The sequence below is a fragment of the Lingula anatina genome, chromosome 6, assembly GCF_051362555.1.
Source record: "Lingula anatina isolate TDL-2025a chromosome 6, LinAna3.0, whole genome shotgun sequence".
NCBI classification, from domain to species: Eukaryota; Metazoa; Brachiopoda; class Lingulata; order Lingulida; family Lingulidae; genus Lingula; species Lingula anatina.
Genome location: NC_141772.1, coordinates 21,231,206 through 21,256,111, shown reverse-complemented (window position 1 = coordinate 21,256,111; position 24,906 = coordinate 21,231,206). Strand labels below are relative to the sequence as shown.

Below are 24,906 nucleotides of genomic sequence, written 5' to 3'. Positions count from 1 at the left end.
GGTTAATTTTAAACAGTGTCACTCTCAATTATTTATGATATATCAAATTGTATTACTTCGCTGATACCAGAATTTCGACGACAAAGACCTAATACATTTGTATTCTCATTGCTATAAACATCTGTTAAAAATTAAAACGCAACGGAGTCACGTTTTCTGATGTCCTCCTACTTCCCCAGTCGTCAATTGCCTGGTCATCAAAATAAATCTAAAATGGAAAATAACACTGGCGCATCGTGTCTACCATATGACCTTGATAATGCTCTACACAGTTTATTCGAAATTCAGTTGTCCGTATTATTCAGAGAATTTATGATTCCCAGCAATCAATAGTCTTATCAGTTTGACCTGCTTCTGTGAAAGAGGCAAGTCCCATTTTTCTGGAAATATAACAAAGGAATCGTGGAGTGGCACTGCTCTCCTGATCAGATAAGTTTGAGAAAGTCACGACTTTTACAGTATAAAGTTGGTGGACGGAAACCATTCCACATACTGTGGTTCTCTGCGACTGTAGGATCTGCCAATACGATTTACCGCTCTCTAGGCCATCTTGATTTGCTAAGGTAAGATCGTTTCTTTAACATTATTTAAAGAATCAATCCTGCATATATTCAACAGTACCGTAGGCCTATTGTTCCGCCTGATTTTAATGTATCTTAGAACGATTTTAAAAAGGCTATTAACTATTTGCCAAAAGAAATAAAAGATTAGGCAGCAAAGCTGACAAATACACGGACACGAAACAGAAAATCACATTGTTATATTATTTACAAACAAATAAATAACACAACATAGCATAACATAAGATAATATAACATAACATAAAATTGCATTACTTTCATAAACCATACGTGTTGATTTTCGGAAGGAACATGCCTCATTAAACTTCAAAGCCACTCAGCAAATTTGAAGAAAAATGAAAAAAAATACGGTTTGGCACTTATGGGTTACACGTTAAAAATCAGTGACGTTTGTAAGTACAATCCGATCATGCTGATTTTCGCGAGCAACCCTTTTAACCAAACAAAGCCACTCAATGTAAGAAAAGCAAAAATATGGTTTGGCAGTTACGGGGACTGATGTTTCGGATGGCGACAGCAATAACACGGACAGACACAGTGATCAAACCACTCAAAGACCCACACAGTGTCTGCATATAAAGATGATATAATAGATGCCGTTTTAAAAATAGGAAACAGTTCAAAAGGTGAAGAATTTGTGTTTCTTATACCAGAAAGACTGGTGTCTTTCATTACAGATTGAAAAAATGTCTGCTTAGGCCTTATTCAGTGACATTGATCGTTTTTTTTTTTATATGTTGTAATCTCCTTATTCTGATTTTTTAAAGATTTTCAATTAAATCAGCACCAATGGCCTAGTTGGATTTTTTTTGGGGGGAGGGTACATTTGAATTGCAGCAAAAATTATTTTGTGTGTAATTTTATCCTTCAAATCATATAAACTCGAAGAATACATGTTAAGTCAATACTTTTTCAGATATCGAAGATCATCATGAAGTTGGCATTTTGTCTTTTTGCTCTGATATTTTTCGTGGCCCTTATGCCACAGGATGGAGAAAGTTGGCGACTTCGAAGAGTCTGGAGAAGGTAAAACATATTTCAATATACGATAAAACAAAAAACTCAAAGCATTTATTTGAGTGCAAGACAAAAATAACTTCTTTTGTTGTTACAGCTAGCCATAAAATCTGAATTTATTAAGCATATCATTTACAAATTATAATAGATAAACAACTTTGGCTAAAACCTACCTTTTTTCATTTTTCGTCACAAATTGATAGATAATCAATTTGTTTCTTTATTCGATACATTTATTTGTTAATCAAACGATATCAACGGTTGCAATATACAGTGTATGCATGTTTCCAGGGCCGTTAGAGTAGTGAGGAGGGTGGTTAGAGTTGTCAAAACTTACAAGGCAATTAAAGCTGCGGTCGCAGTAGCCGGAGACGTAAGTACTCACAGATATTTATGATTGGTTTTGAATTGAGACGGGGTAAAGGGAGGGGGGTAGTGGGGAGAAGAGAATTTAATCTATTCAGACTTACTAGTATACCCCTTGCAGGCGTTTGTTGGATAAAACTGCTTTTCCAAACCGCTACCCTTAAAAAAACTCCATAATTCCGAAATGGAAAACGTTTCCTGCCATAAGAAATGACTGCTCTGGCGATTTTTGCTAAAGGCGGAGACATGGTTGCGACTGTCGGGTACACAAGAATTTTCTTTAAATTTATTTTTCTTGTCGAACAAATGAAAATGGAAGATGCGGATAGATTCACTGTAATATGTAGTGCACAAGGATGGAAAATTGATTGGTTTTGTCCTTTGTAATACATATACTGGAAGGAAGGGGGGATTGTACAAGTAGCTCCAAAGCTTGGGAACACGTAACAGCCCCACCCCACCCACCCCCGGCCCTCCCGACGAGAAAAACACGCAATCGGCTGTGAAGCTCACCTAATGCATTGCATCAATCGCCATTCGTTCGTCTCCGCTCGCGCAATTTATAATAAATCGCTTTTGAAAATGTTATGGACAAAGTGTCACCTTGAGATTATTGAAAATCAAATTATTTCTCATTCAGTTCTTTCGGTATTTCTCCACTGATATCAGTCTCTTTAGCGTTTTGATTTTCTTAACATGTACGTTTCAGGAAAACAACTCCAAGTTTATGTTAAATGATTTGGATGGCGACGGCAAGATATCACTGCACGACGTGAAGGATCCCGAAGCGATGGAGGAACTCGACACCAACGGTAAAGTAGTTACCCAAGTTAAAAGCATTACGTCATTACCTCACCTTCTTCCTTTCATCTTTGTTGATTTACTAATTTTTTATCGGTTTTCTTGTTTTCCTTTCAAATTTCTTACATATGTCGCCTCGTTTTTTAAAAAAATTACCTGCATGAACCTCTGTCCAAAAAGTGATCATTATCCTTATAAACACGAAAAAGACACATGGAGTTTAAGTTAAGTTTGCAAGTTTTAGTTTTATGTCCCATAAAATTGTGCCTGGAATGTTTATTTCAATTTCACAATTGTTTACACATTATTTGAAAATTATTGTTAAATAACTTGAATAATTTTTTTTCTAGAGGATGGATACGTGGACCAGGAGGAGTTGGATAATTTTCAAACTAAGGTTAACCTCTTAGGGGGTAAGTTTTATGTCCTTATCGTTTATTTATTCACTTTGAGCTGAAAGTTGTTAAAGAGGAATAAAAAAAAAGAAAAAAAATCACGGCAAATATACTAGTAAAGGGTAGGCCAGGACAAATAAACTGTTATATGAAGGGTACGGTGTGGGCGGGGGGGTGTTCTCTCGTTCTGCCCCCCCTCCCCCTCTCTCTCTCTCTCTCTCTCTCTCTCTCGCTTTACCTTTTTTTGGGGGGGCGAGGGGAGTAATATTAGTATTTGTACCTTCAATGGTAGCAGGAGCACATTCCTCGGATGCCCCAGTATTTTCATTAATTCCCTGGTGTGTTACAAAGCTAGCCCTTTATCCGCCGCCTACTGGTAACTTACGCTAATATAAACTGTATAAGGGGACCATCCAAGACAGTCCGAGGTCTCTTGAATTAGCAAAGAAAAAAAAAACATACATTTGCATCTTTTCCACTTAAATTTCATTGGAGTAATGTTCGTGTGCTTCGATGTGTGTGTAAAATTAGAAAAATATATTTTACTCACATAAATATACTCCCAGTTCAACCAAACATCTCCTTATTTCAGAACGGCTCAATCACGATATCTTTGCGGACACCGAGGACGCTGAAAGTAACCAACTGGACAATGAGTTGGATGGGATGTCCGAGGAGGAGCTCGCTGAGCTTCAAGACCTGCTCAACAATAAAGCTTGAAAGGTAACTTAGGAGTTAATTAATGTCCAGTAATACTTCATTTTTATGGTCAAAAATCAGAAAAAAGAATTGTAACGCAATTTATTCCTAGCATTTAATTAGTATACATACTTGTAGCTGCTTTAGATTCATGTACATGTCGCTGACGTGTAGCAGTTGCTGCAACATGTGGATGTAAACTTAATCAGTTCTAACTCAGGCCCTTAGCCAGGGGGGTCGGGGGGTTCGAAAGGTTTCATGGTAAAAGGTCCACTTTTTCAGAATAAGAACCCCCCTTTTGAAATTGTTGGCTACGGGTCTGTAACTCCTGGTCTTAATAGAGAATGTAGACCCTAATAAAATGCACGTAACATAACGAGTGGAAATCTAAAAATCGATTAGTTTAAAGTTAATCCCTACCTCTAAACATAGGCCTGCATGTAGGACCTACATTGTACTTCGATAAATCCTACTTTAATTACACAATTATTGTATTTTCAGAACCGAACACAGCATGTCGATCCATTTGCAACCAGTCAAGTAAAAAACAGTTTATTCCTTCTGATATCGAATTACTCATCCTTCAAAGAAAATTCTTCCCTTCTACCAGAGGACCGCGTACTGTAGGGCCTACTTTTATACTGGCCGGCACATCAGAATTTATGAAATTATCCCTGGGTAGGCCTATCAGTAATTTTGAAACATTTTGAATAGGACATTATGTCAGACATTTGCACCATTGTCATGTGATTTGAATAAAATCATGCTTGTAGTGAATATTTCGTTCTTTATTTTATTTTTGTTTTTCAATAATCCACTTTGTGCTATAGGGCCTACTGTACAGTAGGCCTACACGTAGGCCTACACTACAGTATAGTAGGCCTGCCGTTAGGCTTATCGCATGTCAGTTAAGAAGTCGCGAAAGTGAAATATTTGGGCATCACGTACTGTTCATTTACAAAATAATAATAATAATAATAATAATAATAATAATAATAATAATTTAAAAAATGAATGAATGAATGCATGAATGAATGATTGTATGAATGAATGAAAGGTTACATTGAAAAATAAGGAAAAAAGAAAAGGTTTATAGTGAGGAAATAAAAAATAGATAAGAAAAAGATAAACAATTGAAATAAAATTACAGACATCCATATACATACACGTACAATAACAAAATAACAATAAAAGGCACACTGTATCTAGACTAGCAGCTGAAAAAAATCTAGGCCTTCCTCGATCGTTGGGGAAAATTACGATGGTCTGTGGACACAGTCTCTACGATACTAGAGGGGATTTCGGAAACATTTTAATTCCTACATAATTTTTTTTTTTTTTTTTTTTTTGCCTTTTTATTGGGATTAGATTTTGCTGACAGCTCTCATTCTGAAAAATAAAGACTGAATAATCCTGACAATTCATCACTTTACAGTTGTACGTCGACAGGAAACTCGAACTGCATTGTGGGAGGGGGAAAGAGAGTGAACTCATGGCGCGAAGGCTCTTGAACACAAAATAATGACTACCTGCTGTGTTTCAAGTTGCAGAAATGATAGAAGGTATCGAGAAAGGTAATTTCCCGCTAATTTTACAATCATGGACCAGAGTGTGTGATCGTCGAGGTTATTCCCCATTATTCGTATACTCGCTGTTTTTGTTTTGCTCTATTTTTTCCCACAATGCAATTCTCACGCATGCGCGCAGCGATTTTGTAAGTATCTGTAAAGTGGTGAATGACAACAAACTTTGCCTTCCAGCAATTGAAATGGGCTTTTCTTGTTCATATCATGACCGATATACTGTGCTTCCGCCGATACGATTAACTTCCGGTAAAATGGAAATCCGCGATTATTTTTGTTAGTCACCAAAGCGCTTCGGCTGTCGTGGTATATTACACTACTGGACGCAAAAACGTCAATTCATGCAAAAACACAGAAGAGTTCAATTTAGTTCACACAAGGTAAATAGTGGTGTATATACAACTTCATGGCATTAATTGCCAGATAACTTTAATCTAGTTCGATTTCGGAAAACATTTATCAGTGTGTACTAGTCATTTTAAACTTTTAAACAATAAATAATCTGTAGCAATATTTCGGGATACTAGTTCAGGTAAGGAATATGTGAGGTTACTATTAAAAATATAATTCCATTTTCATTAGTTATAGTACATCTGAATATGAAAGGGGCATGTCAAGACTTGCCGAATACAGCTGTATTAACGTAATCTACGTGTAAACAAAAGCGTTCCGTTGACCTGTTTCTTTGTTCTTTAATGGGTTGTCGATGAATCATTGTTTTTACTGTGGTTACACAACGTAACACCAACAATATGATGCGTACTTTCATACTTACTGATTAATTTGAGTTAAAAATTACAACAACCCCAACGATTAGTTGAATATATTGGAAGTATGTAATTGATGATAATTCTGTTGAAATCCAGGTCACATACACTGCTTTGAATGATTAGATATCTTATCAGTTACCCACTTTTCAGTTTAATAGTGCACAATGAGTGTTATATCTTTGTGTTACAAAATTTTAATTCTTCCTGAAAATTAAAACACTTCCTCTAAGACTAAACACCGTGAAAGTGAATGTCCATGCAGTATACTCTTTGAAGGTTATGTCACTGATATCACATGAAGGATATCATTGAGTTTGTGCTGGAAGTGGTGAAAGAAGAAAAACAAACACAGAGCCCTTAGTCAGTGTTGGGTATTCCCATTCTCCCTTTAGTTTGAGTCGGGATGAGGTTTTTCCAAGTATTGGGGGATTTTTGACTGTTTTGGAGCTAAAAATATCATTGGTTTAAATGGCCCCCTTTCTGACTTTTTTCACTAAATGGGAAGTCTAATGCCTGTCGAGTGGAATCACAATGGTCTGGAAATCCCCAGGTTATTTCTTATTATAAATGATTCATATATTTTCTAGTTATCCATATGTATATGACTCATCTATATGTGGCACTTATTTGAGGTGGAAGTAAACATTCTATTTACACAATCAGAAGACATCTTTGTGAAGTCAAAAAAAATAATTCTAGTTATAAATTCAGTAACTTTGTTCACTGAAAAATAAACCTGGATGACAGATACGTGGGCAGTTTTCTAGATATCTTTTGTATAAAAGCTGGCGTTTTATCTGCAGGTATTGAGACAGACTTTATTTACCTGTACCTACACATCATAAGGAATAGATCACAGGAAGAAAAGCAATACCATGGATGACACAGAGGATGGTATGTACCTCTTTACAAATATTTTCTTTTTATTTGACATACAGTAGTTGTGAAAATATTTAATAAGAATGGGATTTAGTGAAAGATCTGAAAGAGAAAGTGAAGGTCACTACTTGCAGCGCACCCATGGGTGTGTGTGAGTGTCAGTCTCTCTCTCTCTCTCTCTCTCTCTCTCTTCATGATCAGGTTTTATTGTTTTAATCATTTTCATATAATAATAATCTCTCTCTCTCTCTCTCTCTCTCTCTCTCAGTCTGTTCTTCCATGTGTGTACTTTCCTTTGTGTTTCACTTATAAATGTTTAACTGGTCATTGACGTTATAAGTATTGCAATCAAAGGGCCTGCTCCCCCAAAAAATTATAATAATAATAATAAAAAAGCCGGGTCATTTGGGTGTTAACTTCAGTCACTAGAAGACAGAGTCAGACAGATGATATTTTCTTTCAACCATTTCAGGACATGGGGACATCACTGATGCACCACTCAGTAGAAGAGGGTATTTATTGATCACTCAACAATAATATAGACATTTTTATGTAGTTTACATATGATACAACATAGTTATTTTAAAGATACATTATGTGCACAATACAGATTCTGGGAAGTTATTATAAAGATGCAATGTTGGTACTTTAAAAGATGCAATATAATACAAGTGATATAGATACAATATTCACCCAGATCATTCCTAAATTTATACTTTGTAGACACTTTATAGTTACAATATATACAGTTATAATGGATTTTTGATCAAGTATATCAAATTACAAGATATAAGTAATTCTGCCTAATATTCCATCTATAGAAAACATACAGTTCTATAGAGATTTTCCAATGTTTACAGTCTCAGAGTTGCTCCAGAGGCAGGCAGGCCACAGCAAGTTAGTTCCAGTGGAGACCACGATATGGAATATCCCATGACTTATGAAAATAGGGGCCTTGCCATCATTTTCAACAACCGCAACTTTGCGTCACATACAGGTATGGCAGAGAGACGCGGCACGGACCAGGATGCAAATGGGATTGAGAACAGACTTCGTGCGCTGGGATTTGATGTGAATCGCTATGACAATGTGACTTGTTCTAGGATGTCAATGACTATGGCCGAAGGTACGGAGTAATGAAATCTTGTTTTTGTGCAATTTACCCTATATCTGTTGAAGTAAGCGCACTTTTAACTTTTTACACAAAGTTATATGTTTTCGTACTTCATAGCAGCCAGTTCCTTGCATCTTTTTCTAGATAGTGATTAATAATTAGCAATTAGGGTGTCTCTCAGTATGTAATTTTTATGTTACCTTCATGAGTCTCTTGATATATGATCACATCAACAGAGTATCTGCAGGAAATCATTATCAAGTAAAAGAAAGGTGCACTTAGTACACTGTACAATAATTTTTGAAAGATTAACCTTTATTTCAGTTTCCCTTTAACCTTGGTTGTATACATACTTTTAAATAATTCTTTCCTCAACTCCAACTTGAGTGTCTTGCCTCAAGCTTGCAGGAAGTTTTTACCACATATATGCTTTCAGAATTGCTTTCTGTATCTCTGGAATGAGGTTGTTTGCAGTTTATTTTCCTTTGGAAAAATATGAAAAGAGTGTTTTGAAAAGAGTAAAATATGAAAAAATATAGAATATTTGAAAATGGTATATTATTATTATTATTATTATTATTATTATTATTATTATTTCAGTTGGACGCAGAAATCACTCTCAAAATGACTGTGTGGCTTTGGTAATTTTGTCACATGGTGAGGAGGGAAAAGTGTATGGCACAGATGGCATTATAGAGGTGGATCAGCTACTTGCCCCTCTCAAGGGTGACAGATGCTTGACTTTAGCAGGGAAACCAAAGCTCATTTTCATTCAGGTTAGTTGCAGGGGCGGATCCAGAGATATTTTCTGACAGTCTTCCAAATAATCTTTGTTAATTCGTCCTCAATTTTTGACCGTCTTCCGACAGAAAATAATAGATACCCGTCAATGTAAACTTAAAAATCTGACCGTCTTCCGGAAGACCCAGAAGATGGCCTAAATCCGCCCCTGAGTTGAGTCAGTGTTGCTTGTTGTTTTTGAGAAAGTATGGGTTATATTTATGGAGCTATTGAAAACACAAGAAAATTTCTTGTAAATTGAGTATGTTGAGGGAGGATGTGGCGCATACACAAATATTAGAATGTTTGTAAATTAGAGGCAAATGGACCAAGTTGTTTGGAGATAAAAATAAATGTTCACAACTGTGTTATATATTTTTCTGATAATTTAAATTTCTTGGACATTTTTTAAACAACATACTTTCTTGTATTGGTAAAAAAATCATATTCTTTATTTTGATTTACTTTGCACTTTGGATTGTGCCTTTAAATTTCATTCCACTTTTTTTTTTTTTTTTTTTGATAAGTATGCATCAGAGAAGTATTGTTCCAAATCTAAAAGAATTACTTTATTTATCGTTCAAATTTCCATTCATCTCAAACAAATATCATGTGAACGATTTTTCCTTTGGTATTAGTATAAATTAATGCAATAGGGTATTCACATGTTTGTATTATGTAATAGTACATTGAACCTTAGGGCGTATTCCCAGACATTTAGATCGATCTATCCCTGTGGAGAGTCTCACTAGATTACTGTCAGATAATCTGGCTTAAATGTCCGTCCCGCCTACTACAAGCTGTAAGGGGGTAATTTACTTTCGTGCCCGCTCGGCTGACAGCTATGTAGCATGAACCCCCAGGGAGTTAGGTCTATCTAGTTTAGATCGATCTAATCTCTGGGAATGGGGTCTTAGTATAAGTAACCATAGTAGGTAAATGGATATAATGAATATGTATAGCTGGTGTTAGCGCATGGGACATGTGACCCTATACTATAAAAAGCCTTTTGCGCTTAATTAGGGAGAGATACACCAGTGATCAAACATGAAGAAAGTACTGTTTTCTGTGTAAGATCAGTTGGAATAAATACTTAAAAGGACAATACATTTGTTGTAGTGCCAGTGTTGCATTAATATGAATCTCGCCTAACTTGAACAAATTTCCTGATGTCGAAATGTCCCAAGTTATGCAGTTGCCTTGGACTAGCAGGATTCCTCTTTCGTTTACACACTCCGTTTTATTTTGCAGGCTTGTCGAGGCACTAAACTTGACGGAGGTGTAGAGGTCGCTGATGCAGAAATGTGGGAAGACGAACCAGACGGTAGGACCCATGTGCACAGAATTCCTGCTGAGGCAGACTTCCTCATTGCTTACTCTGTGGTGCCAGGTAGGTATGGTTGATAAATGCCTGAGATTAAAAAATTTATTTAAAAAAAATAAATGTTTATATACATTTGTGTGCAAAAAAACTTTCCTGTACAACATTATGTGTCCCACTGTTAAAAGAGAAAAAGGAGAGAAATGGTGAAGCAATAATTGTACAAAGATTTGTGACTGACAATAATAAACAAAATCTACAGAATCTGATATGATATACTGGTTATGTTTATTATATATTAAACTAGAGAACACTCCACTAAGCAAAAAGACAACTTATAAAGTAGAATTTATGTTAAAATATCCTGGAAGGAGACCCGATTTTAGTTTAAAACGTTTTCAATTTTTTTTTTTTTTTTTTTTTTTTTTTTTTTTTTGTTTATCCTGACACATGTCCACTGACAAATAAGCATACACACACCAACACCAATGAAAAGATAACCTTCTTCTTGGCAAATGTTATAGACATAATTGAATGTTTTTCCAGGCTTCTTTTCCTGGCGTAACTCCATGAACGGATCTTGGTTCATGCAGGCACTCATTCAGGTCCTGGGAGACTACGGCCAACAGTTGGACATCCTAAGCTTGATGACCATTGTTAACAGGAAAGTGGCATACGAGTTTGAGTCCAATGCAGCCTCCAAGGCAATGAGCAAAAAGAAACAGGTTCCATGTATAACCTCCATGTTAACCAAGCTGGTATATTTTAGGCCAAAACACTAAGAGCACCCAGGCCCTTGGTAAATGCCCAGGATGGGATATTAACAGGACAGTATTTCAACATCTTTTAATCATTTTCAGGGTGCACAATTGGCTTGGAAAATTGGAAAGTTATTTTGGGTTGGAAGAAAAATCAGGATTTCAACATTATTATTATTATTAAACCTTCAAAAAATTTCAGTTGGTGAAAGATACAGGTGATGACTCTTCTTTAAAAAATGTCATGACAGTATGATAAACTTTTAAAGAATAACCTTATAAAATGATCTCATATGCTCTCGGAGAGTATTCAATATTAAACAATCAGTGATAAGGCAGGGTGGTCCCATCACAACCTTATATGCAAGTACAGTGGATAAGATTTAGAAGCTCATTTATGGTCTTAATATTATCAGTAATCATTTCCACATTGTTCATGTGTTGTGATAATCAATGCAATGGAAGATTTTTGTCAGATTCAAAGAGGCAAGACTGTTTCAGTCACATTCATATGAGAAAGGAAAGTAATAGATCTGCTTAAGTTTTTGCCATTCAGTAGAAAGATTTACCCCACAGTGTATTGATTCTTTTATTTTGTTTCTCTTTGTGCAATTATTTTTGGTGATATAATACTGTACTTTGTCACAATGAATTTACTTTTTCCTAGCAATAGCAGACCCAGGGGTGGGTCCACAGTGAGCATGCACCCCCTTCTCATCCATGAAAACAAAAAAAAAAACAATATTTAAATGTTAAAATAGTTTCATTTTACCATCAAAAACAGTATTACAAGTGAAAAGAAGCATGGTCAAGCACTCTTTATCCCTGTGCTCTGCATATTTTAGTTAAATTGTCCTCTTCAACTACTGTATACTTGCCAAGCACAGCACCCCCCCCCCCCCTACCCCCCACCCACAACTCCCACCCCTGTAGCAAAATCTTGGATGTGGCTTGTAAGGTTATTCCATATGTACCACTTTGGTTAAGGTGCTCAAGGTGAAGGGGCGATCCAACATTTTATACATTTCAGATCTGCTCTTGTCCTTAACTTGTTTATAGTTTATTTTTACAGTAACCAGGCTAAAAAAAACATTCCTTAATTTCTTTGGTGTCACAAAAAAAAATCAACAGATCTACAAGTTTTACAGTGACTTTAAGGTACAGAATATATTTTAAAAAGAAATTGTTTCATAAACCAGTAGATTTGTGTTTCAGCTTAGGTGTGTCTACTTATTGTTATTGTTTCATAATGTTATTGTGTAGAGTAACTGGCAAAATGTACAATATTGAATTTCATAATACCAGAAGATTATAAACAACCTCTTTTTCAAACAAGGAGACACATCAAAATTAGCAGTGTACCATTTTTTATGTTTTATGGATGAATGAGACCTGGGATAGTATAATAACTTAAGAGATCCTTTGATTTGTGTTACACCTTTTAACGAAAAGCTATTCCACAATCCTTAAGAGTCAGTGCATTATATAATTAGTCACTGTAATTATAATTTGTATACTGTGTGGACTTCTGCCAGAGTGCATATGATTTGACTGTAGTCTTTTGATGAGTCCACACTATTTTATGTATTTGTCTTTAAGTTGGTTTAAAAATGGGTCACTACATAAATTATTGTGATACAATCCAGAAACTACTGGGGTAGTACGTGTGTGTCATACAGGGAAAAGCTTTGACTTCATGTCATCACTGTGATATGATTTATTTGATCACAGAAGTAATATGTTAAATGCAGTGCCCTTAAAAGGATAAACACACCAAGGGGGGAAACATTTTAATTTGTTTTACAAAAGAGACAGTTGATTTTGATTTGAGATATTTTTAGTACTGATTGCCTAAACCTCAGGTCCAATGCTTGCTGGCAAAATATTCATTTTTTAACCTCCGTGTGTACATGCTTTATTACTGACAAGCAGTTGTGGATGGAAATTTATTTGAAGATGAAGAAGCTGCCCCAAATTAGCTTGGAAAACTTGGGGCTACTGTAGTAGGTTACTGCAACAAGTGGTCCATTTGGTGGAATAAAAGGGTCAGTCTATGTGTAGGGCTACAATAGGTTATAAGTGTTAGTGAGAAATGATTACTACCTGTGTCTTCATGAATGGTATGTACGTGCAAAGGTTACTGTAAATCTTCATGTATGTAACATCATGATTTAAGCATAGATTAGCCTTTCAAAAAATGTGATTCCACACGTGAAAATGTATCAAATAAATCAGAATCAAATGAATCAAATGCTCTTGTTTTTTTGTTTGTTTTTTTTTTTAATCTGAGGTAATCTATACAAGATAGTCCCACCAAAACAAATTTTCCTTGGGGATAATTTTTTTTTTTCTACTTGGGAATCATTGCTCTACCTACTTCTGCACTTGGATTCAATGTTTTATTAAATTTTGATTTTTAAGGATATTGTTACAAAGCCTATATTATCATCCAGATACCAAAAAATGTGGCTTTACCTGAATCTAATTATTCAATAATGCATCTCTCTGTGTGCTGATTTTAAACACTAAACAAATACCCTTGAAAACATAAAATATCAGCGTTACAGAACAATGTTAAGTAGTTCAATTTCATTGGTAGAACTACCAGGTGAACAAAAAGGATTTATCTTTCCTTGAGATCTTACTTATTTTGTTCTTCCAAAGATCTTCTTTATCTTTATGCCTTTCACTTGTGCATTTGTTTCAAGCATTTTAGTACAGGGGAAACCTGGGACTCATGTAAGAACATATATCTGCTTTGGATCAAGGAATTTCAGTTGGGATTTCCTTACAATTGATAGTCGATTCAAACTCAACAAAATTTTACATGTATATTCATTTGTATGAGTGAATTCAACCATGTATTTATATTTGCTTTGAAATTCATATTATTATATATAGCTGTACTTTCATTTTCTCAATTAAATGTTAATTAATTTATTATCTCATTATGTTAAATAGTATATTTGGTTAACATATTTTAAATACAATTTTCCTGAGGTTAATTAAAACACGTTCCTGAGGTATGACAATATCGAGTCACTTCCAATTCAAATGAATTGAACTTTCTTTTCTAATGAGAAAGTGAAAGTTTGTGACAATATGCAGTAGAGTCATATCAAATTCAAAAGAAATCAATTCAACCTTCTTTTCTGATGAGAAAGTGAAAGTGGATGACACATTATTTTTCTTTTCAACAATATTCCTTTGATATTATGCTTAGGACTGAGCTGGGTCTGAAGTGGCGAAGAAAGAAAAGTAATTGAGCCATTGTTCAAAGTTATGAGGTGTTTCCAATTCCCCATTAGTCACTGTTATTTCCAGGTGTATATTTTAAACCTGAAGTGATTCACAGTTATTATGTTAAGTATGTATAAAAGCTGGAGTTCTACCTGCAGCTCTTCAGACTGACCACTTGTACACTTCATACGGAATACAAGATCTGCAAGATGGAGGACACAAAAGATGAAATGAGTTTGTGGCATTTTATAAATATAAAGAAATTGTCATTGCTGATTATGTTGCATGGTTATAAAAAATGAGATGCATGTAATTCTTCTTAATTCAGTGATCTTAAAGGGATAATAACTCTTTGTTTCGGCCAAAAAATGAATTTTCCTGGAGTAAACAACAATTTTCCCATACTTACCAATGGTTAATGAATCCATTTTTACATTCAAAGTTAGTCCCTGGTTTTTTTCTAAAAAGTTTGGTTTTTTGTTAAAATCTCTTAAGAGATTTTAACAGAGTATAGCCATCAATGGAGGTCACGTGGTCTAAAGACAAGCTCAGATATCAGAATAAAAGCTATAACTGCTGTTTTTGTGGTAAAACAGAATATATGATATTTCTATGAGTTACTCACAATGTATTTATTGTGAAATATAGATCTCATACGAAGAGTTATTATCCCTTTAATGTTAAATGAAATGTGACAAGTAATTTTTTTAAAGTCGTTTTTAATTAAACTATGTACGTGTCTGTTTGGCTGTATTGGTAAGTTACGCCAGTATCTGAACTGTCTCAATCTGTATCTGTATGTGCAGCACAGTCAGAGTGTGTGTGTGTGTGTGTGTGTGTGTGTGTGAGAGAGAGAGAGAGAGAGAGAGAGTTTCATTAAAGTTAATGAGGTGAAATTTAGGTATGGATTGCAATCAAAGGGTTGGATTCCTGCATGTAATCTTTAAAGTTAACCAGGACCACAGATCAATTATGTGCACATGAATTAGCCAGAGACATATCTGTTAATATCGAGTGAAAAATCAATCTGTGGTCCTGGTAGAGGGTAGGGTAATCTGGGATTTAAACCATTAAATTAATTTCAATTAAATTAAGGTGAAATTGATGTATTTTTATTTATTTATTTATTTATTTATTTTTTAGTTCTAGGAGACCATGACATGAAGTACAAGATGACTCATAAAAAAAGAGGTTATGCCATCGTCATCAACAATCAAGTCTTTCAACCACCAACTGACAAGGAGGAGAGACGAGGTACAAAGCAGGATGCAGAAGGGATTAAGAACAGATTTGAGGCACTGGGTTTTGTTGTAGAGCCTTATGAGAACTTAACATGTTCGCAGATGTTAAGAACCATGCGTGAAGGTGAGAAGTAATGATAAAAATCCGTTTTTATTCAATCTAAAGCATTTCGCTGTTGAATTAAGTACGTCTGCCTTTTATTTTAATTCTTATAGAAGATTATATGTTTTCATGAATTCATACTGTAGCAGTCAGCAGTTCCTTTTATTTATAATTATTATTTATTTAAGAAATAGTAAGGAATATTTGTCTGGTTACATATTGCATCTAAACATTTAGCCTGTCGACTCAGTAATTATCTGCTTACTTTCACATGCATGCAAGCCTCATATCAGCATGAATTTTTTTGACATTTGCTTTCAAGACTGCTTAAATTCTACCAGTATTTCTATCATGGAAAGTTAAACTTGTTTTCTAATTTATTTTATTTAACTTAGCTGTGGAAAATGAACTATTTTCATTATTATTATTATTATTATTATTATTATTATTATTATTATTTCAGTTGGTCGCCGTAATCACTCCAAAAATGATTGTCTGGCTTTGGTAGTTATGTCACATGGGGACGAGGGAATTGTTTATGGCACTGATGGTATAGTGGAGTTGGATATATTACTAGCCCCTCTGAAGGGAGACAAGTGTCCAACATTAGCAGGGAAACCAAAGCTCATTTTCATTCAGGTAAACTGAGTCAGCATTTCTTGTTGCTTTGGTTAAGATACATTGAGTGATTTTATATAGCAGTGAAAAAAGAACAATATTTCATTTATACACTAGCAAGGGGGAAATGTCGGTTACATCTCTATACTTCCCCGCACCAATACTCCCCCTCAGTAATGATTTGGGGAAGCAAAGATGTGGGGGAGTATTGGAGTACGTGGGGGAGTAACGGTGCGCCTCCATCCGCAGTTTTATAGTGGATGTATCGATGTGGCTATCTATTGGTGTGGGGTCGTTTGATATGCATAATACACAAAAAATTTACTAAGGGGGATTATGGGTGCAGGGGAGTATCGACATGACCCCGAAATGTCATGCGTACACAAAAAGTAGAAAAATAGAAGCCTAGTTTTTTTAGTTAGGAGGTGTAAATGAATGTACAAAACTGTGTATTTTTTATTGAAACATGTTTGTTACTTATTGTATTCAGCGTATACAGTAATTGATCTTTATTGTATTGCAACATTAAAGAAAATCATAATAAATCTCTTTATTTAATTTACTGTGCAACTTTGGACTGTACCCTAAATTTTTCAGCCTGGCAACTTTCTTTTTTGGATAAGCACAGTGTGCATAAAAAAGTGCCCCTCTAAATGTAAGATAATTACATGATTTGCATAACTCATTCACTTTATATTACTCAAATTTTCATTTGTTTTAAGCAATATAGATTTTCTCTTTGGTATTAACTAAAATTAATTTGAATCTTGCCTAACTTCAATCTTAATTCACATAACTTGAACTTTCTTGGTCCTAAAATGTTCAAGTTGTGCAATTGTGTTGGACTTCTCTTTTATATATACACTCTATTTCATTTCGCAGGCTTGTCGAGGCACTAAACTAGACGGAGGTGTAGAGGTTGCTGATGAAGCAGGTCTGGATGAGCTAGACGGTAGAAACCATGTGCACAAAATTCCTGCCGAGGCAGACTTCCTCATTGCTTACTCTGTGGTGCCAGGTAGGTATGGTTGATAGATTCTTGAGTTTTGAATTTTTTATTTGAGGAAAATTTGAATGACTGTACATTGTTGTGCCTAGCGCTTTATGGTTATGAACTTTAATTGCCACAATTAAGTACAAACATAATTTACAAAAAAAGGAAATTAAAATATAAGAAAAAGAAATGGAAAAATAAGTGGTAAAAATTCTTCTTTCTCGGGAAAGGTTATGGACAATACTTATTTTTTCCCAGGATTTTTTTCTTGGCGTAACCCGACGAATGGATCTTGGTTCATGCAGGCACTCATTCAGGTCCTGGGAGACTACGGTCAACAGTTGGACATCCTAAGCTTGTTGACCATTGTTAACAGGAAAGTGGCATACGAGTTTGAGTCTAATGCAGCCTCCAAGGCAATGAGCAAAAAGAAACAGGTTCCATGCATAACTTCCATGTTAACCAAGCTGGTATATTTTTGGCCAAAACAGTAGGAGAGCCCATGCAGGCCCTTGGTAAACACCCTGGATGGTTTATTTCAATAAAACTAGGACAGTGAATTTTCAATTCATTGACAAGTGGACAAATATTTATGTCTGTTTGGACAGTTGAAAAATTAGGACTTCAGCATCAATATCATTATTATTTTTTTATTATTAGTATTATACTTTGGCAAACCTTGGCAAAAATTAATTACAACTGGCGAAAATACCTTTTGCACCAATTGTACACATCTGGAAATGACCTCTAGATTTACCCCTTGTATAACATATCATGAACAAGCAATCCCGTCCTGTACAGTACAGAATCTATACACATAATGAGACACTTAATTGATTCCTCTTCTTAAGTGAAATGACTATATGATTAACTTTGAAAAGATAGCCCTACAGAATGACCTCATTATTTTTGTTCCTCTCTGTGATATGATTTTTATTGCAACTATGAAACAGGTTTTCCATGGTCTCCAAATAGGATGATAAAATAGATTTATTCTTTACTTAGATGAATGATATGTACAGGTCACTGTTTATATCTTAATGACTTATGTAATATCATGATTTAAGCATATATAAATCACTCGTGAAAATATTACCAGTACCGGTACAACTAAATTGGAATCCTATAGATGATGCTTTTTCATTATTATTAATTGAGTTAACAAGTATAATATATAACCATTGATATGAGAGAAGAATAATGGAGTATCAGTTTTATGCATCCCTTTCTTTAAATCTTGAATATGTCAGAATGAGTTCATATACTGGTATGTGCATATCAGTCTGTGGTTCTACTTACTTAGAGATCTGCAAATGTGATATTTTGATGTTTCATTGATAAAAATAATAACACAAATTTTAAAGGGTTTTACTGCATTTTTCTTCTTTTAATTTACTGTATAGACTCTGGGACATTGCTAGTCTCATTAATTGATTATATTTGATTAGAATTATCTAATCTTTTATCATATTTATTTATTTATTTTTACCAGTAGGCCTTTTCTGTTGTATTTTCACTTTTTATTCATTTTTGTCCGAGTCAGGAATAAAGTAAATATTTTAATTGATTACAATTCTCACATTATTAGGCATAAATATTCCATATTTAAGATTTTTAAAACCTGAGGCAAAAATAAAGAATAAATAAAATAACGATTTAATAGGAAACTGGGTCTCGATTTTATGACTACGTGACGGAGCCGATTATCTCCCCATTGGTGTGGAGTTTGGGGCCCTGAAGGCCCCCTAATTGATTTGATGTTTTGGAGAGCAAACAGTGCCCTTTAGTACGGTTTAGAACTATGATTTAGCTAGTCAAAATTCTAATATCATGAGGGGAATATTGGTGTCATATAATTTTTCAGGAACCTGGGGGTCAGGACCCCACTGAAATTCGCCACTTTTTAATTAAAAGTAGGGGTTACAGTTAGTTGGGACAGCAGTGAAAGGGAAATCCCATGGCTATATTTAGCAACGCGTCATAGGTCATGTGACCTATACAGTGTAGTTCCTCAAATATGGACGACTAGCAGGCAGTTCCTGGCAACAGCGTGCCGGTGTTGTATCTCGTGGACGTCATTATTTTAGAGCGGACAGAGTGCCAATTATCACAGAGAAGCAACCTAAGGTTTTGTCATTGACTAGAAAAGGGCAAATGCCACAACTTAACACTTTGATAGGCTGTAATCGAACCGGTCTTTCTTAAGATCTTTTAAAATTAAGTGAGGCGGAAATCGAAACTATTAGTTCTACCAAATCTGTTTTCTACGAAATAAGGAGAATGCCTAGTTAATTTCTAATTTTATTGAAACAACTGTGATTAAGCCTTCCATTGACATTGGTAGGTCTGGGAGTTGCAACTATAGTCGTTGTAACATTTGTACCAGTACTAGACTGATGGTCCTCAAGAGACCAAGGTAATAAATAAATGAAATGAGTTTTACATGAAGGACGAGAAAGGACTCCTTAATTGGGTCACCTGTCAACAGCCCTTCGATGTCCCCAGCCGTGACCTTAGCCTAGGGCTTTTGTACTGCTGAGGTAATCTATAATCGTGAAGGTAAAGTTGTGCGACCGATATTATATAGGCTTCCTCAACACTCAGTAGCCTACATACAGAAAGTCCTATACCCAGGAGCCTACCCTCCAGTGATCATCTGTACCACCAGTGTCACAGATGGATTTTTACTAGATATTCCTAAATTTTATATGTCTCTGTATGTCTGTGGCTAATATAATTCATAAAACGATTCGCTGAAGAAAATGCACATAATTAATATGCGGCCCTGCATGGTAGAGGGTGCAAGGGCCGCATATTAATTATGTGCATATTCTTCCCCAGCTCCCCCCCCCCCCCCCCCCCCAAACTGCCAGATATATGTAATGAAATGGGTAGGCCTACTGACTAACTACATCGTTCTAGGTGAAGTATTCAACTTCGGAACCCTTTCCCATTATTCGTGTCATTCTTCTTAGTTCTCCCAAACAGTCTCTCTAAATTTGATCCTCTCGATGTTTTAACATAAGAATTAAAATTCCGAAGGCTTGTATCCAAATTTCTTATCTTAGGTGGATCCAATGCTACACTGTTGAGCGGCACATAGGCCTATAAATTTTAATTACTCAAATTTCTCGAGAACACACGTTATATAAATACATGTTATGCCATAAAATGAGTCGAGTGCACAAGCAAACAACTCCATTAATTTTTTTAAAAATTTACTAGTTATGGGGTTATTTTTGTGAACTGAACACCCCATACATTTCTTCTAGTTAAAATGTTAATAAATAACTTACTGTGTCAGAGACAGTTAACCTGTAAAACTAATGCTGTGCTAGTTAGAAGGCTACTGGATGATCAAGAATTTCTCTCAGGAGGATGCGGTTGCATTGATAACAATTTGCCTTCCTTCACTTGTCAAAAAAAAATAAATAAATAAATAAATAAATAGATAAATGAATAAAATAAAATAAAACTAAGGCAGACAAAGACAATACGGGGCACCTGCCAACTGTGCCTTGGATATATTCCCCAAAAGAGACCTGGATCTGGTATTGGGTATGGTCAGTTCTAACAGACATTTTCTTTTACATTAATCAGTGGCACCTTTGATGTGGACAACACGAGATGGCGTCTGCCGCGGGAATCCACAGTTTATTAACGATACGGCTTAAGAATGAAATAACTGAAGATCAGTTAAAGCTGATAAAGCATTGCTTTACCAGAAAAATTGGAGCCGGAAGAATAGAGAATATGGACACATTAGATCTTCTAAATGAACTTAACAATAGAATGATAATATCTGAAGGAAAATACAACAAACTCAGGAAGGTTTTCAAAAAGGTTGGTCTCGAGAAATTAAATAGACACCTGGATAAGGTAGAACAGAGGATAAAAAATATAAAAAGTGGCAAAGCCAATGGCACAAATGGTAAGACTTGACTTTTTTTTTTACTTGTGATATATGTGTTATATATTTTCCAATTATTTTTATGTTTTAATAATAAGGGGTGGGTTTCCTTCTGATAACAATCAAAGGAAGGTATTTTTACAGACAAGTATATACATGTATACAATATCAGTATTAATGTATTTTATGTACAACAATAGGGTTACGTCTGTTTGTTGATTATTGAAAGTCAGTTTTATTTTGAGAATATCTGTTTTTTAAATAATCATTATTTATTTGAAAATTGCAATCAAAAGGTTGACATTTTGCACCAATAGTGTATGTCCTCACTATATAGACTACAGTTGAATATTACAAATAAAAAACTTATGAAAATTTATGAATGATAACATATATAAGTGTATCAAAATTACAAATAGTATATCAGATTATTTATCACCATTTCAGATCATTGTCTAATTATTTTTACCTGTACTATAAATGTCCAGACACATGAACAATATTTTCTCCAATATCAGAGGTCAAGGAGGATCTCTCCAGCTCAGAGTCGGAGGAGGGTGCATGTGCAGGGTCAGAGGAACAAACTGACGAAAGTCGGAGTGGTGATGAGATGGCGACAGGGGAAAAAGATCCAGGTAATCTCTCTCTCTCTCTCTCTCTCTCTCTCTCTCTCTCTCACACACACACCAGTGCATGCTTGCTTAAAGGAATAACAACTGTTTAATTTGACCAAAAAATGAATTTTCCTAGGGTAAACACAATTTACCCATACTTGCCAATGGTTAATGAATCCATTTCTACATTCAAAGTTGGTCCCTGTTTTTTTTTTTTTTTTCCTTAAAAGTTTGCTTTTTGTAATAATCTCTGAAGATTTGTGAACACCCTGTACAACAGTAAGGTCCCAATACAGTTAAGGCTGTTTGTTGATTATTGAAAGTCAGTTTTATTTTGAGAATATCTGTTTTTCTCTGAAGAGATTATTACAGAGTATAGCCATCTGTGGCGGTCACGTGAAGTGATGGCAAGCACAGTTTTCAGAATAGTTGCTTTTACTGCCGTTTTGTGGTTAAATAGAATACATGTATATTATATTTCTGTGAGTTGTTTACAATGTTTTTACTGTGAAATATAGATCTCATACGAAGAGATGTTATCCCTTCAAATGTTGTTATCCCTTTAGATATATCTGTGTGTGTGTGTGTGTGTGAGAGAGAGAGAGAGAGAGAGAGAGAGAGAGAGAGAGAGGAGAGAGAGAGAGAGAGAAGGTAAATAGACCCAAATTTATATTTACGTCGTGATATACATAGAGTTTGAATATTTTTTTTAATTCTGGCAATAGATTTTGGTTGTACACACAAAAAGAAATTTAAAAGAAAATAAATAAAATAAATAGAAAATGAGTGAGATAGAAAGTGTGATCTTTGAAAGGAGAGAGAGAGAGACGGAAGGAGGGAGAGTAAGAATTTGGTATAGATGAGTGAGTGATTAAATATATCTAAGTGGGGAGTGAATCCATGCAATATTCTGTCAACTTTAAAGGTATGCTGAAAAGGAGACACGAATGAAGAATTTTAAAAATTATCGGCAAGTGAATCACTTACAATCATTTTAGCCACTATTCAATTCACCTAGATATTTTTGCGGAAGAAATTAAAATTGCCGCGATAAAAAATTAATTACTTCATGAAAGTAACTCCCATTTTGTGTTTTCAATTTCTGAAACGCTCTGCTTCGTGATTCCAGATAAAATGGCCATGACAAGGGACCATGTTCGTCTTCTCAAAAGGCATCGGTGCCATCTGGTGGACAAAATCAGCAATGAATCGGTGAAAGACATATTGAACTTCTTGGAACAAGAAGGTATTTTCACAAACCGTGAAGGGGAAGCTGTGAAAACTATGTCAACAAAGGAAGAAATGGTGGGGAAATTATTGGACATTTTAAGCGGGAAATCTGAGAAGGCATACCCATTGTTTCGACAATCCTTAGAAAATTGTTGTTACGGGCATTTGTCTGAAATGCTCAAGTAAATGTTCGTCGATGGAGGAAAAAATAGCAAAAATCTTCCTGTTCGTTTTGAGATGGCCACGAATGATTGACACGAACTGACAACAACGTTTCTTAACATTGATTTGCCATGTTGTTAGTCGGCTTCGATAAGTAATAGAAGATAATTCGATAATCTACAAGTTAAAGTACTTTGTGTAGAAGGAAAACCAAGCGTATGCCTCATTGGTCTGCTGCAATTAATTTTTTAAAACTGGACAGCAGACCTTTTCTAGGCCAAGAAGGTGGTTCGTTCGAACCCTCTCTTTATTCCTCCTTCATTCCTTATATTCCTTATGCAAGCTGTGACTTCAAGGACCACTTCACGTTTCATCAGGACACACACGACGTGGCGGATTTTTTTTTTTCTGCAGAGACGAAACTTTTTGTGGATCACACAATCATGTTCGCTTCCTGAGTACATTCTGCTGTTAATTGTGTATAAATTTGCTGACATTTGGCGGTGTCTTTTGAAATTTATGGACACTTTTATCCACGTGGAAATCGCTGTATATCACCACTAATGTCGTAAATTTGAATAAATGATTATGAATATATTATCAATATATAGATATCTGTACCAGTATTTGGTTTTTCTGTGCCAGAAGTGGTGTTAGATAAGGTATCTGGAGAAGTGTGCGCGCGTGCGCGCACGGGTGTGTGTGTGTTGGAGAGAGAGAAAGAGAGAGAGAGAGAGAGAGTGCATGCATGAAGGATAATTTTTCATATGCACGTGAAAAAGTGATGAAACATTAAACCACTACATTACGAATAATCGTCCGGAGATTTCATGCCCAAAAATTTACTTGGATAAGTTTCCAATACCAAAAGAAATGTTCATTTCTTTTTCCTCGAGGTGGCGGTATAGGACTGCATGGTTTGACATACTTGGCAAAAACTACTCCGATGAAAACATGACGCGAACCATGTTTGGATAACCCGTGACCTAGATGATGCCATTTTATTTTGGGGTGGATAAGATCTGAGCAACATTATTTATTCTGCTTAATTTTAAAATATATTGAACACAAACCGGTTCTTCGTATTTTATTGCAATTTTTTGTTTATTTATTGTAAATGGTGCTTTACCTGTCAAATTAAGATATGTAAGATAAACTCTCTAGGTTCACCCTGCCCCCCTCCCTTCCTCCTTGGATCCAACCTACACCCTAGAAAGAGATATTACTCCTCCAGTTCTGAGTAAACACGGATTAGAGACGATGAGGTACAGACACCAAGTATTCGTATATTTGAATTTCAACGGGTTTAGTGTAATTTTAAGAAATTTAGGTTATACATCTAATGGTGATTTATTTGTGATTCATTTTTGATAAGTATTTTGACGCCTGCATGTTTAAAATTTGTTTTGGATATTCCTCAGCATTTCCCCACGTAGTCTTTTGCTTCCTCCATAATTTCATCTCTTTACGTTCGGTGAAATGAAAAAAGAGCCTCATATTTTGAACTCCGTTGGTAGCAGTAGTAGAGGCAGTAAACCCTGTAGTGTAGTCGAGAAGTAGAAATGTTGTGGAATGTCCCGTGTTAATTCCTAGCCATTGACGTGTTGATATTTAGTTAGCTGTTGGTAATTGTAAAAAACCATGTATCTTTTTCTACGTGTACTAATATACTTCCTTTTATGCATCTTGGCAAGAATTCATTACTAAATTCTTATAGTTCAGCTTGTTAA

General features: G+C 35.2%; 4 protein-coding genes across 5 annotated transcripts; all 4 read left to right on the top strand.

Moving 5' to 3' along the window:
• The first annotated feature begins 401 nt into the window (after nt 1-401).
• LOC106180903 (uncharacterized) lies at nt 402-4,636 on the top strand. Its single transcript, XM_087016174.1, has 7 exons — nt 402-563; nt 1,498-1,607; nt 1,890-1,971; nt 2,674-2,776; nt 3,116-3,178; nt 3,753-3,883; nt 4,361-4,636. The coding sequence occupies exons 2-6, from the start codon at nt 1,513-1,515 to the stop codon at nt 3,878-3,880; spliced, it is 471 nt and encodes a 156-aa protein (XP_086872300.1). The 5' UTR covers nt 402-563; nt 1,498-1,512; the 3' UTR covers nt 3,881-3,883; nt 4,361-4,636.
• A 1,023-nt stretch (nt 4,637-5,659) lies between these two features.
• On the top strand, nt 5,660-13,313 carry LOC106159365 (caspase-7). The gene is made up of 7 exons (XM_087015104.1): nt 5,660-5,822; nt 7,016-7,106; nt 7,564-7,603; nt 7,952-8,217; nt 8,806-8,981; nt 10,237-10,375; nt 10,853-13,313. Exons 2-7 carry the CDS (start codon nt 7,088-7,090, stop codon nt 11,086-11,088), a joined length of 876 nt encoding a protein of 291 aa, XP_086871230.1. The 5' UTR covers nt 5,660-5,822; nt 7,016-7,087; the 3' UTR covers nt 11,089-13,313.
• A 1,053-nt stretch (nt 13,314-14,366) lies between these two features.
• LOC106172687 (caspase-7-like) lies at nt 14,367-17,969 on the top strand. The gene is made up of 5 exons (XM_013553495.2): nt 14,367-14,538; nt 15,448-15,669; nt 16,112-16,287; nt 17,149-17,284; nt 17,519-17,969. Exons 1-5 carry the CDS (start codon nt 14,514-14,516, stop codon nt 17,752-17,754), a joined length of 795 nt encoding a protein of 264 aa, XP_013408949.2. The 5' UTR covers nt 14,367-14,513; the 3' UTR covers nt 17,755-17,969.
• A 1,286-nt stretch (nt 17,970-19,255) lies between these two features.
• Nucleotides 19,256-23,790, top strand: LOC106156621 (uncharacterized). Of its 2 annotated transcripts, none has more exons than XM_087015103.1 (4): nt 19,256-19,387; nt 20,861-21,191; nt 21,689-21,805; nt 22,914-23,790. In XM_087015103.1, the coding sequence occupies exons 2-4, from the start codon at nt 20,888-20,890 to the stop codon at nt 23,198-23,200; spliced, it is 708 nt and encodes a 235-aa protein (XP_086871229.1). In that variant the 5' UTR covers nt 19,256-19,387; nt 20,861-20,887; the 3' UTR covers nt 23,201-23,790. The 2 variants fall into 2 exon arrangements, with proteins under 2 accessions (XP_086871229.1, XP_086871228.1); XM_087015102.1 differs by lacking the exon at nt 19,256-19,387 and adding an exon at nt 19,637-19,800.
• The last annotated feature ends 1,116 nt before the right edge of the window (nt 23,791-24,906 follow it).

Bases quoted from the DNA above. Each gene is read 5' to 3' on its own strand.
- LOC106180903 (XM_087016174.1), top strand. From the start codon at position 1,513: ATGAAGTTGGCATTTTGTCTTTTTGCTCTGATATTTTTCGTGGCCCTT. The intron at 2,777-3,115 runs GTAAAGTAGTTA...TTTTTTTTCTAG, and splicing joins GGAGGAACTCGACACCAACG to AGGATGGATACGTGGACCAG. The intron at 3,179-3,752 runs GTAAGTTTTATG...TCCTTATTTCAG, and splicing joins TAAGGTTAACCTCTTAGGGG to AACGGCTCAATCACGATATC.
- LOC106159365 (XM_087015104.1), top strand. The intron at 8,218-8,805 runs GTACGGAGTAAT...TTATTATTTCAG, and splicing joins GTCAATGACTATGGCCGAAG to TTGGACGCAGAAATCACTCT. The intron at 8,982-10,236 runs GTTAGTTGCAGG...TTTATTTTGCAG, and splicing joins CAAAGCTCATTTTCATTCAG to GCTTGTCGAGGCACTAAACT.
- LOC106172687 (XM_013553495.2), top strand. From the start codon at position 14,514: ATGGAGGACACAAAAGATGAAATGA. The intron at 14,539-15,447 runs GTTTGTGGCATT...TTTATTTTTTAG, and splicing joins GGACACAAAAGATGAAATGA to TTCTAGGAGACCATGACATG. The intron at 15,670-16,111 runs GTGAGAAGTAAT...TTATTATTTCAG, and splicing joins GTTAAGAACCATGCGTGAAG to TTGGTCGCCGTAATCACTCC.
- LOC106156621 (XM_087015103.1), top strand. From the start codon at position 20,888: ATGGCGTCTGCCGCGGGAATCCACAGTTTATTAACGATACGGCTTAAG. The intron at 21,192-21,688 runs GTAAGACTTGAC...CTCCAATATCAG, and splicing joins CAAAGCCAATGGCACAAATG to AGGTCAAGGAGGATCTCTCC. The intron at 21,806-22,913 runs GTAATCTCTCTC...TCGTGATTCCAG, and splicing joins GACAGGGGAAAAAGATCCAG to ATAAAATGGCCATGACAAGG.